The sequence below is a fragment of the Amphibalanus amphitrite genome, unplaced genomic scaffold, assembly GCF_019059575.1.
Source record: "Amphibalanus amphitrite isolate SeventyFive unplaced genomic scaffold, NRLGWU_Aamphi_draft 000319F_arrow, whole genome shotgun sequence".
Taxonomy (NCBI): Eukaryota; Metazoa; Arthropoda; class Thecostraca; order Balanomorpha; family Balanidae; genus Amphibalanus; species Amphibalanus amphitrite.
In genome coordinates, this window is record NW_024881814.1 from 513,800 (window position 1) to 531,492 (window position 17,693).

Here is a 17,693-nt window from a genome sequence, read left to right on the forward strand (position 1 = left end):
CCAAAGGTCAATGACCTGACCTGACCTTCAGGTGACCTTGACACCCACCCTAATGCATGGGAGCAACATCAAATCACATGTTTGAACATTTGAAACCACGAAAAGCTTGCAAACGCGCGTCTAATGCGAGCCGACAAGCGCCGAACCGCGATTTCGGCCAAACATGGTCACAGAAAAGAGGTCACAGGTCAAAGGTCATTGGGGTCAGGGTCATGAAATTTTCAGGGTAGGTGTAAAATTGATCAATGCGAGGGTACTGAAAGTTTCGTCGCGATCGGCCGCTTTTTACGCGAGTTATTCGCGAAAAACCTTAGGGGGGGTGCATCAACCCCCCCCCCCCCCCTCTGTGCCGGCGAGGGTTAAGGGCGTCACATTTGCCAGTCGCCTCTCGTGTCGCGGATGGCGGCGTGAGGCGCTGATTCTGTATTCGTGTCATGCGATGTGGCTATTATGCTGTGAATGTTGGCGCTCACCCTCGCCCTCTGGCTCGCCGGACCATGACGGTCGCAGCACTGACCTCAGGCCGCCTATTTGGCTATTCATGGACATGTCTGGTGGCATGGCCATGTCCACGGCTCCTTTCTCTTTCCTCCATGGCCGGCGAGGCGGTCAGATTCATTCTGCGCGGTGTGTAATGAACGATGACCTTTCACCGCACAGCGGCTTCATACGCACCCGGCAGCCGCACCATTTAGAGGGACGTAATAATAACTGCACTGCATGGCAGCTGTCAGCGTCTGCAGAGCAGAATGGATTAGGATGAGAAAGTTTTATGCCATTTTCAATTTGTCAGCGATTTTCCAGAACTCTTTGACAGTTCCAGCGTGGTTATATAGGTAAGAAACCTTCATTATATTACACTATATGTATGTGTAAGCCCCATTCATTATATGTAGTGCAGCTATGTAGACCTGCATCGACGCGAGTATCCTCGGCCTTTTTGCAGGCTTAGTTAAATCGACTGTGAAAAGCGTATTTTTGCACCTCATTAGGCATTTACACAACTGCGAAGCGAATACATTTTTGCGTCCGTCACATATTCGGAATTGACCTCATGCGCAAAATGCCCAACTTCAATGGTGTGGCAGCAAAAACACTTGCAGCTTATTCTCGACCATTACCATCAATTTACCAATCTACGCCCATCAGCTTGGCCACTACTGATCTTTCAGCTCGACTCAATCTCTCTTAACTGTCAGGTCGATCCCAAATCGCCGATTCCGCGGACCAGCAGTCGACGTACGTCGCCACCGTCGCCGTCGACGCGACCGTCGCCGTCGCCGACACTCAGCCGTCGGCGACGGGCAAATCCCGCCAAAGTGAAAGTGTAGTGTTATGGTAGCTCGGAACTGGCTCGTAACTTTGCCAACGACCCTTTGCGACCCGGCGCGACTCGCTCAGCTGGCCTCTGCGCCAGATTTGCCACTGAACAGTAAAAATATGCCATGTTTGCCGCTGAAGAGGAGACTGTGACCGTGCTAACTCGTAATGTGGACTGTAAGTGTTTTCTTCGAATAACGATGTTAATAGTATGTAAAGTATGTAATAACAAACCAAATTAGAAGTTTTACCGAACGATGAATGGGATGAGATTAGGTGGAATATTTTACGTGATATTCATATGTAAAAATGTGTATATCGGTGCCCGGGCGCTGACTTTATTAAGCATCATGGAAGAATTGGAGTGACGTGCATCGCTCATTTCCCCGTTTGGCTACACGCACATTGATAAAACATCGCTAGCTGAGATGCTCATCACAAAATTGGAAGCATCTGAACGCTTTTGCAATTATTTGATTTGCCTAGGGTGGCTGCCCTCAACTCTGCGCTAATTAATTAGTGCTTTTCTATTCTTTTCTGCAAAGCTGGCTGAATAACGCTGGTGTGCTTACCACATGTGAAGATCTCACTTCCGACCAAGACAAAATGTCCGTCATGCACGGACCGTGCTGCATAGTGCACACAGCACAATACACTACCGCCCTGTAGGTATTAAAATAGTATAGTTATACAAGGACTCGCCGCTTCACTGCACAGTGTGAAGTGTGCGTGAACAAGCCTGAGGCCGAAGCTCTGTCATGGTTGCAGGCTTCCTGCATAGGATAGCTATACTAGATCTAAGTTAACATTAGGGGTATTGTTTTATTCCGAGGTAAAGACATGATTTTAAATGCGATAAGCACCGGACCAGGCGTACGAACTTGGTATTTCATTGCCATGGGAAGGAACTGCATGCTAACTTCTTGACAAAAATATTGTTATGAGGTACTTCATATTACTGAAGCCTCACAAGTTCTAAGCCGTAAGAATGGCTCCACGGTCCAGTGTTGCCCATAAAACACTCCTTTTCGATTATCCTGCTATCATAACTCCATCCCAACACCGCTCTTGATTACATCATAACGATTATGCTCCACGGTCCTCCCTAGCCTCCCATCACACAGCTGGTGCCTCTCCTCTCCCCTCCCCTCTGTCCCTCGTGGGTGACCCTCCCCTGTCCGTCCAGCCCAGTCATCCATCGCCCTAGGGGCGGAGGGGCGGCAGCCGCGCCGGAGTGGCCCGTCCGACCGGTCTCCCCGAGTCGTTGGACACTTTCTAACGCCCCCGGGCCACAGTAGTCTATCCTCTCGACTAGACAGGTCGGCGAGGGATTCATGAACGGGACAAGAGGTCTGAGCCAACCCGGAGGCCGCCAGGATGGACAGAACAGAGGCGCGACGTGGGGCAGGTCTTGTCCGAATTTCGAATCTTGTCTCGCCTATGTAGACGCGGTGGTGCGAGAAATAGGGTGTTGTAAATGACGTTATAACGTCCAGAGGTGTTGCGTTACGAATGAACCGTGTCTTTAATCAGTGGTTCGGTAGAGGCCAGGCGAAAATGACGTCATGCTGTAAGTGCGCAGGTATATTATGGACAACGTCGCAACGCATTGGTTCCATGGTGATATTTATAAACGTTCATCTTATAAATGCGCCTTTACAAAAAAGCAATTATGCCACAGCAAGTTCAGAACAATAAAGATAACAGTAAATCCCTCCTGCGCCAGGCCAGGACTTAGGACGCGGACGGCCAGAGGGGACAGTTAGGACACCCCCTTCCCCGTCCTGGCGTCTGGCTCATGTGACACTTCAAAACAAGGCGTGCAGTGAAACTCTTCAAAAATCAAAAGGCATTAATTCATGCAATTTACCATCGTTGCACTCTCTACGAAACCTTTCGCAATGTAAAAACGGACGCACACTTTTCTTCCAAAGATGGCACCTATTTGAATCGTTTTACGAACACGCCTCCATAAAAGCACTCATCATAATTCAGCTCGCGAGTGTAGGCACTAGTCGAAGGATCCACCCCCTCGGGCGGCAGAGGATTCGAAGTCTCTTCTCTCACCCACGTGCTAGCGGGCCGTTTTCACCGCTCCTTATGTGCGGAAGAGCGTCAGTTCGTTTACCAGCGTCTGGGAGCGGCCTGGGACGGCTAACCGGACGCGGGAGGTTTTCTAGGCGCCGTCTCCGCACCAACCGGGGGAAGGCGGTCACCAGGTCAGGGGTCAAAGGTGAGAGGTGCACCGCGCCAGCCGACAGGTCACGTGACCGTCTAGGCAGACGCACGGTACTCGGAGTCATCAGCTGTCAGACTGGGAAGGAGAGCGACACTGTATTCTTCTTTTTTGCATGAATTCAGATGTCTGTGTGTTCGCAGAAGGGTGTTGATGTAAATTTTGTTGCTGATGTTGCTGACAAAGCACTAACACCACGGGATTGTTTGAGCCCGTGAAAAGTCATTTCAAAGACCACCTTGTTCGCTTTGTATTGTTCGATGTATTAGTCCAACAGAGGTTTAGATAACACCGATTTCTGATTAGTCGAAAGACAGGCATTGTCTATCATCGCCGCCTCGAACGCACAAACACAGAGCGGTGCCCAAAGAACAGCAGACATTTGTACGCTGCTCTCTCGTGGCCTGTTTGCTCAGCGCTTCGATAATATTGACACAGCGTCAGGTGGGTACGCTGCGAGCCTCCCGGCCGGGGGATAGAGCTGCACCCACGCCACAATAAAGGCGTCGTCCCCACACCCCTCGCCCCACCCTCCTATCCCTCCAACACCGCCTACAGGACCAGGAAACGGTTTACGCCCAGGTAAACATCAAATACAGGCCGGTAATGGGAATCGCTGGGCGTTGTGCGTCTCTGCAAGCCTGAGTGTTGGGTACAATCGATGACTCGGTTCGTCTGAGGGACGGTTTCCGAGGCTGTGGCATACAGAGGGCTGGAAGGGTTGAGTCAGTGGCGGGGTTTGTGCGTGTGTCACGCGCGGTATTTACAGTTGAGGTGGACAGCGTAACTGTATGCTGCCTTTGATGATGTTGGTGTAATTTATGTGATGTTGATAAACCAGAAGTAAATACCAGCTGTATGAGCTTTGCAATCGCTTCAAATTTGTGATAATAATGAACCAATTGTGACGGAAAAGGAGACATAACTGGAAAAGCAGGCTGAAATGCACATATTTGGAACTAGACACACGGAACCGGAGACACGCAGAAACGGAAGCATTGAGATCTGAGACGGTAGAACCGATAAGGACCCAAAGGAGAAAAACTGGGGGACTCCGAGGTGGAGACGGAGCCGGGGATATGAAGACGACATAGAGCAAAAGACACTGAGACGCAGAATGGGAAAAACAAAGGTGCAGTTACATGAAGGTGAAATAACGACGGTGGTGGTCGGTAACAGATGTTGCACTCTTATTTTCCCTACTTTGCACTTTATTATGGTCAATGTATTCTACTGGGACACAACTAAAGCTGAACAGACCATGAGAACAGCCAGTGGCGAGACTGATGAGGATAATCACGCCATCAATCCCACCGCGTCAGCCCTGATTTCCCGCCGGCCATCTGTCCCCGTCCCTATGTCCAGTGCCTTCTCCGTGACCAGTCCAGGACCGCCCCCGTCTGTGCGCCTCTGAACAGCCGCGAGTGGGTGGTCACTCTAACAGGCTCATCAGGAAGATGGATGGCACGCGCGTGGGAGAGCGCTGAGGGAGGCGGGAGGAGGTGGGGAACCTTGGGAGGAACAGCAGAGGAGTGGCTGGAACTGCAGCTGCAGGCCATACTTACAGGAGGTGACTGTTTGCAGCCAGACCAGCGGTGTTTGTCTGGAGTTAGAGTTCGCTTTGTTCTTCGTATAACTATGCATTGAAAAAGTTTCTAATCTTCAGCTCTAAAAAAGCTGAGGCAGGCTTCTAAGAAGGAATTTAATTAGGAGAGTAAACACAAGCTGTGCAGAGGGTAGATACGGGCTTTGTTGTTTTCTTACCACATCCCTATAAATGTCAGCTTGCATCAGCTCTATCAATGTCGAAAATCGCTGAAAACCGCTAAATCCTGACCACTATTTTTACAACTTATCTGAGACGTCATTGCCGTTACCCCTTTCTCTAAGCCCCCTTCGAATCGAAACAAATCCAACAAGACAGCCGTCAGATTCAGTAGCTGAGGATATCAGCCCTCCAGAAAGCCGAGAGACAGCATAAATGTCGACAGCCAGCCGAAAAAGTGCAGTGTGCAGAGGAATAGATTGAGAAGATGTCTGGAATATCATTCCCTTGAACTTGTTCTTTCAGTGTGGGAGTGCCTATTTTATTGATTAATTTCCAAATTATCAATCGAATCTGACGTAAAACTCTACTGAAGCTACACTAACGTTCGCTCCTCTTCACGTCCTAACGGCTCAGGGACCATGTGACTTGGAGGCATGTGTCTCTGTTACGAACGCGGTCCATGGCGTTACGCCACCGATACTGGGCCCAAGACAAATCTACGAACCGGTTCGAACCCCAAACGAATCGTCCTTCGTGCCAGTGTACCCAAGCAGCGAGAGATTGCGCGAGCCGGCCACATAAATCTCCATGAGCGGGCTTCGACCGGCGCGCGGGCCGACCGAAAATGGTTATGCGATGCCCAGGCGGCTTATTTGAAAGATATTGAAACTTATCTCTCAGGAAGAAGCGTAGCCGCCCATCAACTGGCCGGGCTCAATTTATTGCAGATTTCGGCAAAGTATGATGGCATCTGGTCAAGATGAGGTGATTTTTCTCTCTGAGGCTCATGTGAGCTCGGACCTGGGACAATGCTGGTCAATCGAAAAACATTTGCCGGCCCGTTCAACGTCAGCAGAGACCGAATTCTTCTACCCCCCCCCCCCCCCAGCTGCCCCTGGTAGGTACACTGATTAGGATAGCACCATCCTTCTTCAGAGCCCTTACATCGTGGCCTGAATCGCCGCAATAGCTGGCGTGTGTGCGCATTGTGTAAGCATGCGATTCGGGAGCGCAAGCGATCCTACCTGATCGCACATCCCCGTCACGTCAAGGCCACGTGACTGACTGAGGACTTGCCCAAGGAGCGTCTGCCGCCCGCGTCGCCGTCACTAATTGTGACTTGTGACGCAGCTCTGAAAACAATAGCGTCGGCGTGTGAACTGAGCCGAGCGAAAGACGATAGAATGGACCATATGGCTGGTGTTATGCCACACCGGTAAACATTGGTTAACGTGACGTAATCATAAACAGATGTTTGCTGGGATGCGAGCACGTCACGGAAATGCAATGGACGAATGTATCTTTTAGGAGATCTGATGATGGGCTATGCCCGAAACTGTTATCTCTTTCTTCTCGGTCATAATTTAGAATACATTCATTATTATGAGGCTTCGGTTTTCTTTCATCATTATACAATGGAGTTACGTCTTAGTATGAATGAAAGATTTTTTTATACATTTACTTGAAAAGATTTTAAGTTCTCTACGATTAAACTAATCTCTCTCTCTCTCTCTCTCTCTCTCTCTCTCTCTCTCTCTCTCTCTCTCTCTCTCTCTCTCTCTCTCTCTCTCTCTCTCTCTCTCTCTCTCTCTCTCTCTCTCGTCTCTCTTTCTTTCTCTTCTCTCTCTTCCTCCCCCTCTCTCTCTCTCTCCCTCACTCTCTATCTCTATCTCCCTCTCTGAAATACTCTTATTTTTGATAATTTACAATCTATCCCTATTTTCTCATTCGCCGTTTCGTTACCTATCCCAAGGCCCTCCCATTTGCCCGGTGGATAACCTCGTGACCTCTCTGTCTGTGTTCCCCTGTCGTGAACCACGCCCTTGGGGACTCCTTAGACAGACGGTACTGAGAAAGCATGGACCGTCCAGAGTAATACCATCAGGGGTCGGAAGGGATGACCACCCCTACACGCCATCACGGTAGCACGCGCAGCAGGAGACCAACTGGTGGTAGACGGCCGGAGACGTTGCACTTGCGTCTGCCCTGTGAGAAATGAGATTAAATGAATTAACGTAGGTCAAAGCTGGTGCAGCTCTCGCCAGCCAGTGGCAAAATGATTAATTATTGGTTGCGGAGAGTTTCGGTAAGTATGTGCCTGAACCTTTACCTATTGATGAATCTATTGCCGTTGTCATGCGTGGGTTGATATGGAAGAATTAAAAATGTTTCGGTAGCAATGCGGCGAGAAACTGAATTGAGTCACAAACAGCATACGCTTGTCATACCACAACTTGCTTTGAAGAAGGAAGCTGAAGTTATTAGCAAAGCTCTCTGTGAATTAGTTATTACACATTCCACGATCAAAGGCAATTTTTGGTGGAAATTTTGACAGCTCCTTGATTGCTTTATATTGCAACTGTTCTGGTACAAACACGTCAGCACCAGGTAAAGGTACTTACATCATCTGCGTCAATAGTAGAATATAGATTGGGCTATTAGGTTACTGAGTGCCTGAGAGCCGTATTTGTCCGTCTGTCTGCGCGTATTAAATCCGTTAGTATTGCGCTTGCTCTTCCAAATGCAAATGCAGCTCAAACGCTATAAGCCAGACGAGTGTTCACTGGATAAATAGACTGATGATCAAAACTTCTTCTTAAATAAGATAAAACCAAACTTCTATTAGGATGGATTTCACCGATATTGGGAGTTCTCTACCTTGATATGCTAGCATTGAATTTAACCATCGCTATGCATGTGCCGAGGCCATCTGAAGTACGAAAGCTCGAGAACTTCTTTCAGTTTTCATCCCACCTTTGTGTAACAGTCCGAGCACTCATGCGTGTTGTGAAATGACTGCATATTGTTTGAAGCGTCAGTAACTACGTACATTCAATAACCTTAATGGTTTTGTGCACACGCGGAGTGGGCCCAACGAGCTAATTGGAGCACCTCAATAGACTTTTGTTTACTTTCTAGGTTTCTCTTCGATTGCGAAACTTTTGGAAGCCATGGTGATAGGCAGTTTTATTCATTCGAGATGTTGTATGTGCCACCCTCTCCCGTAATGACTAGAGAACGTTTCGTGATCTCTATTCGTGGCGCCCCAAGATTGTCATATTACTCAACTCTCACGAGTTTTGTCCACAATGGAGGCGGGACCTGCACCGGACCCGCAGCACTAGGCCCGGTTCCCATGGCGCTACTGCGCGTCACCCCATATCCCCACCTCGGCACAGAGTTGGCCTCCCCCTTTTACCACCAGCAATGACAATAACGCCACTTCTTGCCGGCTGTGCCGAGTGCGCAAAAACGGCAGAGAAGAATGGCCGTGCTCACTACGGGACAATAGCTGTCGGGGGTGGGCGTTTTTGCTCGTCCAGCTGACCACTTCCCAGTCCTGTGTGAGCTACCGGGTCACGGCTCGTAATTTACGGAGAGCCAGCATGGAGCCGACATCGGGACGCAAGATAGATGGCCATCTCGGGTTACTGCCTCTATAGTATACGGGGTATTCAGTGAACCATGGCGCGATGGCCCCCGATGAGATGTTCTCAAGGTCGTTGACCGATGAATGATGTCGTTATCTTACTCGAGAGGAAGAGAGGGACGCGAGACTGCATCCCGCAGGTCACAGTGCGACCCCAGGCGAGACGAAACGTGTTGAAGTTACTGTTCTGAGCATGAGTTATTGTTTTATCATCCATCTTAATGATTTCACTCGAGGCATCCTTGTCGCCTCTTACAGCACTTGAGGCAGGCTCTGAATTACTCGTAATTAGCAAGTGTTTCAGCTCATCTGCTCATCATTGAAAGTTAGAACCCATTCGAATGCAAAGTTGAAGAGATGGAAACCTGTACCACCAACCGTTTTCATTAGGTGCGATATTAGAACATCGCTCAACGTTATTGTAGCCGTGGTTTTATTTGCTAAACGGTGCTGTAAGTGTACAAGGCTAAATGTTTTAAAGTAATCAGTCCAAAGGACTAAGATGATATAAGGATAAGTAATACTAAAAGGACAGTACACACAGAAAAATATTAACACCGTTAGCGGTGTAATTGCACAGTACATATCTGAGCACTTGAGGAAAGTTAATTTAGTCCCTTCCCCGCTTAAATTACTCGCGCTTCCAAATGAACACCAGGAAGAAGGTAATAGAACACTGTTAGGAGGGTTGGGTGTTTTGCTACATGTAGTAAAACACCCAACCCTCCTAACAGTGTTCTATTACCTTCTTCCTGGTGTTCATTTGGAAGCGCGAGTAATTTAAGCGGGGAAGGGACTAAATTAACTTTCCTCAAGTGCTCAGATATGTACTGTGCAATTACACCGCTAACGGTGTCAATATTTTTCTGTGTGTATAGAAGACCCAGAGAACACCATCAGGAAACACACACGGTCACACACACGCACGAATCGACTATGAGACATGAAATGACTCTGTTACGTCCGGACCGGAACACATTACTGCAGTATTACCGTTATATCCTGGAAGACTGAGGCTGACAAAGGTTCTAAAAGATCGATACATTCGTTCACCATGTCGGATGCGGGGGTGTGAAGTTACATCTCAGAGTGGTACCCAAGTAATTCCGATATTTTTGGGATTATGTTCCTAACGTCAGCGACAAGTTTGGCATTTCCGAGATCTCAAGCTTCGGTGCTTTTGGAAATAGGAATAATGGTTACCCATAGCTTCATTGACGTAAGCCAGAACACATGAATAGCCACGCGAATTTCGGCACCAGTGATAAACGATAGTTCTCTTCGATTTTCTCGCATCATTTGCACACCGGCATTTCCTGAGGTGTAAATCAGCCTCCATGGTTGGCTGCGCTGCTCGCTTTATGATGCCAGTAGCACGCAAGTAACACAGAGCTGCGCTTTAATTGCTGCTTCACCTTTCACTCGGCGCCGCGAATGACGTGCATGTGATACCAAGCGTGTAGATTCCGTTGCCGGCGGGGTACCTGTTACCAAATCGGCACTGGGGGAAATGACGTCATTGGCCCAGTGATGCATCGCCCGGCTGATTATAGCGGCAATGGTGCTGAATGTTCGACATCAAATCTGCCGCTGAAATTTAGCTCAGAGAACTCCGAGTAATCATCGATCAAATGGATCGTCGGAAGGATTTATAAATTGCAGTGCTACTAAAATTGTAAGGACTATGCGAGTAAGTACCTACAAAGGCAGTTACAGGAAGCGTGCACTAGAGCTGCATTTTTTCGACAAAGAAGCAGCACCAGCATCGAATAAAAATGTTTCAAAGTTAATGCTGAAGGATACTGCATTTCGACTTGATTCTTATGGACATGTAGGTACATTGTAATGTACTAAGTCAAACGTCTACGCGCACTCTTACGAATCTATTTGTCGATATATGCATACAGCTTGCATTTGAAAAGGTGCATATATGATATAACTATCATACGCTGATTAGCTGTTCATGACGTGTTAGTAAGCGACAAGCCAGGAGCATGAAAGTGAAAGTTTGTGCACAGCTAATGCATATGATCATGCTACGCCGCACGTAGGTATTTACACAGTGCGCATGACTAATGTACGTTTAGCACATACCTGTTCGATGGATGAGCTGTCCGCACGCATCAGGTCAGGACCGTTAAACACCATTCAATCCACACCATTTAAACACTTAGTATTAGGAAATGACCGCTACCCGTTATATGCATGCGCCCAAACGAGATGATCAGCATTTTCTCTCTTATCTGTCTAACCATCCGCTTGATATCAAGATCTTCTGTGGCCAGTTCTCTGCAGAAATCTCAGCTGATAAGCCGAAAGCCAGTACGATAACGATCAAAACTTTGTCGTACTTACCTAACACTGCCGGCCAAACGGCGTCTGCGAGCAATCTACATACCTGATTGGCGAGCTCCACAGAAGCGCCACAGGTCTCGCTAAGTGCCGGTCCGAAGACCGTTGACCTTTGACATCACACTCGTGTTACCGGTGGTACTGGTGGCTGTGTGTGACGTCATTTGGAGAAATATATCAGTAGAAACCAGCTGGGCCGGCTTCGAGTAGGACTGACCGGACGGAGGGCTAAGTTAAGTTAGGAAAATGTGTCTAGTTGTTGAGTTGGGTTTTGTCTAGTTGACGAGCTGTGCGTCAAGTTCAGTTGAGTCAGGAGTCTAATCATTGAGAGGGATAACGGCTTAAGTGCAATCTCACGAATGTTAGCACCCGACCCAAGCCAGAACCAACATTCAACAACTTCAACCTTCTCCGTCATCATATCCCTCACCCCACCCCTTTAGGCTGCTTGTTGAGTGTGCTTGTAGTTAGTTCTCTCGGGGTCAGGTTGAATACTGCGGCCATGTGATTTGCTCTTTTTGACATTCCTCTTGGCCTAGGGTACCTTTGGTTGAGGTTGGGTTATGTGCATAACCCGGATAACACAGCGGGAGGCTCGATGATGATGCTGTTTTTTTTTTCTCTCCAGTCAGCTTTGTAAACTGTGTTGGCTTTATAATGTACAGCATGTCCCATGCCGTGGTGATGAATGATGTAGGTTTTGAGTCCGTGTTTCCAGCATTATGTGCGCATCCATGCTCGCCAGAGTCCACTCGCATTATGTAACGAAACTGCTGCCATTAACCTCGATGAGTTCCAAATGCGACTGCGCCCGTTATCACTGAAAACGTTTCGTATGAACTTTATGCACATTGCATTTATTTTAGTCACTTCGGGAACGTTTTTAACTTGCCACCTTGTGCAATATTGAACAAAGTGATTGCAATCATCTCGGTTGCACCGAACAGTGTCAATGTCACCTGTGAGCTCCAAGCATTGAAGCTCGTCGTACCATTTTAAATTTTAAACTTTAAATGCTTGGTCTGCCAAATTTATGCACGAGAATTGAAGCCCATGCTTCATGACCACATACATAAATAAAGATAAAACAAAAATGGTTCTGAATTCCTCATAATGAAACTTACTCAAGTGACCTAGCACCAAAAGTTAATGCATGCATGCCATGAAGTGAGGACATCGTATCGTCCATCTACCATCGAACCGACACATCGCTTTCAGCTATGGGGATCGAAAACATTGCTTCATACGGCTGATACATTTTAAAAGAACGAACCTCGTTCACCATTTATGCATTTTAGCCACCGGTTGATACTCATTTCGCGCGAAGTGCATTCCGGAGCAAAGAATGTGTTTCTTCGCAATGCTTCTCAGGAACAAAGGCTTTCTAACTAACGCATGTCTTCGACACTTCATGCAAAATATTATTAATAATTTTGATAAATTATCCATTCACAACTGGGGACAAATGTTTTGCTTGAAAACATAGCCATATGGTAAGCCACTTGAATGTGTTCCCCACAAAGAAAACTGTATATAGAGATGTGTCAGATTTGCCTGACTCGAGACAACGCCAGCAAGATGCACGAGATAGCGCACTGGCCTACACAGGCGGCTCGAGGAGTGGCGCTAGGAGTGGCGCGGCTGTGACCTATCTGGCGCAGCTGCACGGTCAGCTGACGGTCAGGGTCGTGTTGAATGCGTGACGATCTTACAGGGTCACAGTCCGCACTGTGCATTGTGCCCGACGGCCTGGTTTAGATGTACTGAAACGGCATGCTTGAGTTTGTCACGCCGATAGAGTTGTGCGGAGCTCAATAAGTAAATAATCCAGATTCACAACTGATCTTTTATAAAAAGAAGTCAACAGATGCACCTACTGGGCCAGCGCGCATCACCAGCTCGCCTGCTGTCCCGATAACACGGGTTCCGCTTTTCGTCCGCTGCTGTCATCATCCCCCAACGCTGTCCACGACGGTCACCATCATCCCGTCAATCCGCGCGTTGAAGCGCAGCGATCAATCACACCGTTCCATGCTTCCATCCTCAGGAATCTGAAATCCTTCTCCTCCACGCCGCAACCCCCTTCCGGGCTGGACAGGCAACTTTATCTCATGCGGGCTGCTCCCTTGGAGCGGCACCGCTGCTCCCGAGGGAGCGCACCCCGTAGCCGGGTGCAGTGAGTGCCTTGGGGCTGGGTGGCCTGTCCTCTGGACGGGCTCAGCCCCGGCGACTCACTAGGGTGCCTGCCCAGACCAATGTCTACCCCTATATCCTATCATCCTCCCGGCTCTGAAATGGACCGAAAGGGCCTAACCCAACAAAACAAACAAACAAACAAAAGCAGCGATCAATGACCTAATGGGAGACGCTGCCGGCCTCAGTCAACAAACAGCTGACCGCGTGACGTCACAGGTCGGCGGCGTGACGTCACGGGTCATCTGGGCAGGTGAGCGGCGCGTCCGGTACGCACGCGCCGCCGCCGCCACCGCCGCCGCCGGCGCGCAGTCAGTCGGTCGGTGCTGTTCGGAGGGGTACGGTGTGTCGACGGGCGCTCGAGTTGCACGCGCGTGAGACGGACTGGAGCGAGGAGAGACGCACTGAGCCGCCATGACGGCCACCAGCGATCTGGGTGGCGAGTACGTGGGCCAGCTGAGAGCCGAGATCGACTCGCTGGCGGGCACCGGACAGTTCCCGCACGCGCAGCGACTGCTTTATCAAGGTGAGCTGAAAACAGGGGGATGGACAGAGGGAAGTTCGGGGCTGGGGTGATTTGGATTTATACTACCTTCGACGCTGTCTTTGGAGAATAATTGCGGCGAACGATTGACATTGAGTGCAAGTCTAAAACGTGGAGTGGCCAAAACAAATAAAAGTGCAGCCAAGTTTCAAGAATATTTCACAGTCTTGTCACCACTGCGCATGCCTTGCATCAAAAGTTACCTGCCAGGCTAGTTATGATGAGGAAATAACTGCAGTGCAAGCTAAGCAAATGCTTATTTATTTTTTAACTCCAGGCACTTGTGACCTCTTGTGCGTCGCAGCGACCCAGCGCCCCGTCGCGTTGCCGAACAATACCAGGAACGTATTAGCATTGATTCCATCTCAGTGCTCCAGAGACCGGGTCGATCCATATAGACGGACGTGTGCCGATCTCAGGGGGCAGCCAGCTGCTCGGCAGCAAGCCCCCGGAAAATGGCTCAGATGGGGCCGCGATTGTGGATTGGAGATAATTGTGATCACCATGAAATTGTATGATGATGGTCATCATGATTGCACAATATCTCAATGAATGCTGCATCGTCACTAAGCGCCCAAAGCCACTAGAAAGGGATCCGCATAGTGCGCTGGCATTCGATGATGAGTTTCGTTTGCTTGATCGGCATCATCTGTGGTCTACTTCAAAGGCGGTCCCTTACCAGTCATATTTCCCATTTTTGGAAATATGCAAATAACATTTTATGACATTTTCCATTTTTTATGGAAATTATTTTTTTTAAAAAACTGCGATAAATATACACAATTAAGTTAACGACTTTACCCAAATGCAATTCGGAAACGAACAGCAAGTTTCTGATGTAAACTACAAAGAAACAACATAAATACCAACTCCATGTGTCTTGTCAACTGTTTTGGACATCCGGAAAACGTAAATCAGCCGTAGGATGTTGTGGCGGGGCAGTTTCCACTGAACCGGGACAGAACGACAGCAAAACACTGGCGGATCCGCCAAACAGACCCATTCGTCACCGCTCATGGTGAACACGGTAGACCGCTGCCGTCTCTCAACTGTTTGCCTTTTTGTCCACCTCTATTACCTGCCGTTATGTTCTTAAGAAAAACTGTTTCGCCATCCCAGATGCGTTCAAACTGGTCCAGACTAATGCATATTGCCCCAGACTAGCGGAGACTGGGTAGAGTTCGGCCCAGTTTCCCAGACACAGCCTGTTCTGACAACGCGCCGGTATCGTGGGCTCGGGCCGGGGGTCAGTAAAAACCGGCGGTGAGCGAGCCGGGCCGACCCAGACCCGACTCAGAGCGGCTGCCTCCTACCGCCGTGGTGTGAGGGAGCGTTCGGCACGCGGCGAGAGAGCCAGTTCGGCACGCCGAGCATATCTGGGTGATCCGGTTTTTCTCAGAGTACTGACAACGGATCAAGTGGTTGTGCAATCGCAGGTTGGCAAAAACCGACCCATTTTGGGCTGTTCTTTTTATGCCAGGATGATGAAGATGCTAGTTTCAGACCACAGAAAGATGAAACCGTGTTATTATGTGAAGACATGTTGTAATACGATTACGATGGTTAGTGAACAGTTTGGAAATGTTTCACGAAAACTATCCCTGTTGGTAAATACTCTTGAATGTTACTTTTATAGGTAAGCTTCTTCAGTGAATGTTGCTCCCCATGTAGCATTCTGTTGGTAAGAAACAATCTTTGAGTAGGCTACATAAGACGTGAAATGAGATACTTACCACGAGGGAGCATAGGCTAATCAACAGTGATATGAAAGTTCAATGGATTATTTCTTGAGCTCACCTTCGCTTTCAAGTGGTAATAAGCCCATACTTCGTATATTACAAGCGCTCACACAATAAAGCGCTTAATTATTTCCCTATTTAAAAAGAACACTTGAATGCCAGCCGTGTGAATTCATTCTGAGCATATTTTTGTTAGACGGCCCTATTAGTTGTGGTAACTGGCCACGTAGACATAAAGCTGAATAATAGACCTGTAACGATCCGACGCGGATCAGCGCCAACGTAAACTCGGCGAAAATTAGCACCTCGTCACCCCGAGGCTGAGCCCGAACTCGCCTCCACCGCTGCTCGAAATGATTCCGATCTAACATCAGACTGCATACAGCATCTTCACAGCCGCTGGGTCCCTCCATCTCGCTGAAGCGCTTGTTGAATTTCTACATCTACCTGCTGATAGCTTGGTTTATCAGCTCTATTCGACCTCAATCTGATATTTCCCACGTCATAGATGAACTGTTGAGAAAGCTCTGCTTTTCGCCTGTCCTCGTATCCTCTCTATGATTCTCTGTGCCTCTCCACATTTCTCTCTCCCCACATTTCCACTCGCAGCAAGGCTCGATAGTTCATTTTCGGAGAATCCTACAAGTAGGTATCTGGAGATGGGATCAAGTACTATCCTGGACTGGAGAAGAGCAACACTGCGTCTTCATTACAATGATGTGGGAGCCTGTTTTTCTTCTTCTCCCAAAGGCAATGAAATTGTTTCTGGTTAGGTGAACACCGCGCAAAAATCCCTTGAATGCTCTCCCGATGGAGTACGAAAACGAGAGCGTTCGGGCAGGGTTCGTTAGGCTGCCATAAATCTCGGGGAAACGTCAGCTGTTTTGGTCCTAACAGTTCCTCAGCGGCCGAGGCATCATTGATTTGCAATGGGGGCTGGTGGACCTGCCAGCACTCGAGCTAATTGGTATTTATGGCCGGCATGTTATCATCCTCGCTATGGATTTTGTGGAAGAAGCGCGAAATTGGACCGCTGTGTGGAGCTCATCATCCCTGGCGCCCGCCATTCCTTAGCATAAATGATGCATCGTTACCTGCAAACACTAAATATGTGAACGACGCCGATCCATGACCTCGTCGGTCTGTCGGTCTCTACCATGCATAACTTCTTCGTGATATTGAATTGGAGCCTGCAAGGATTCATGGTTCGTTTGCAGCAGCATGATAATGGCTTTGGTGGCACGACCCTGCTGGGAAATCTCGGTCAGTCTGTCCAGTCAGGGTCACCGGAAGCGGTGTCATGAGGCCTCAGACAGCCCAGTGGACAGCTACAATGGCGACCCGAGTCTACCCTGATTGCATTATCATCACCAGGCACGGATATAGTGTGCCACTTGCGCGGATATCGCCCCGCCTTTCATCGTCACATTCGGTGGCTCTCGTGCCAATCAGAGACCGTTTTTGTCGGCGTAATTCCGCAAATAAGAGCGATTGACGATATTTATTCGACCGCACTAACGCGATTTTGTCGCCTCTGCTCATCAGTTTGCCAGTCTGATCACCTTGCTTCCTCATGCTGCCTACAAGACCGCTCCAATGCAGCCCCCATCGCCATATTCTATGCATCTCGCGCCCCGACTCCGAATGCGCCCGGTATTTGTCATTCGACGCCGGTCACAAGAACCGCGCCGTCGCTTTCCCATTTTCCGCCCGGCTGCCGGTGACTGTCCGGTCGTCCGGGGCCCGTCGGGCATCCATTGCCGTCGCCCCCGAAAAACGCGCCGTTTCGACGGACGTCGTGTCGAACGTCAGTCGCCCGCGACAACTGCACGACACGACGGTCAGACCGCGACGGCTGCGACGATCTAACCGCGACGGCTGCGACGGGGTTAAAGATCGACGATACTCAGGGGATCGGCAACGTCACCGATTAACAATTAAAGAAAAAACAGTGTATGTGACAATGTGACATGTGACAATCAATGTCAAAGTGACGACGAATGACGACAAGGCTACAGTTACACCAAGCGGAGGTAACCGATAAAGGATTTCTGACAAGTGACGGCATTGAACGGCTGTGTATGCTATGCATGTCAGGTAGACACCGTCAC

The 17,693-nt window shown here is 48.9% G+C and overlaps 1 protein-coding gene across 1 annotated transcript in view; it reads left to right on the top strand.

Moving 5' to 3' along the window:
- Positions 1-13,609: 13,609 nt before the first annotated feature.
- Positions 13,610-17,693, top strand: part of LOC122388365 (KH domain-containing, RNA-binding, signal transduction-associated protein 2-like) — a 60,173-nt gene continuing 56,089 nt past the window's right edge. Inside the window, exon 1 of the mRNA XM_043379398.1 lies at positions 13,610-13,825. Coding sequence (XP_043235333.1) covers positions 13,714-13,825 — 112 coding nt within the window. The 5' untranslated portion in view covers positions 13,610-13,713. The remainder of the gene's footprint in view (positions 13,826-17,693) is intronic.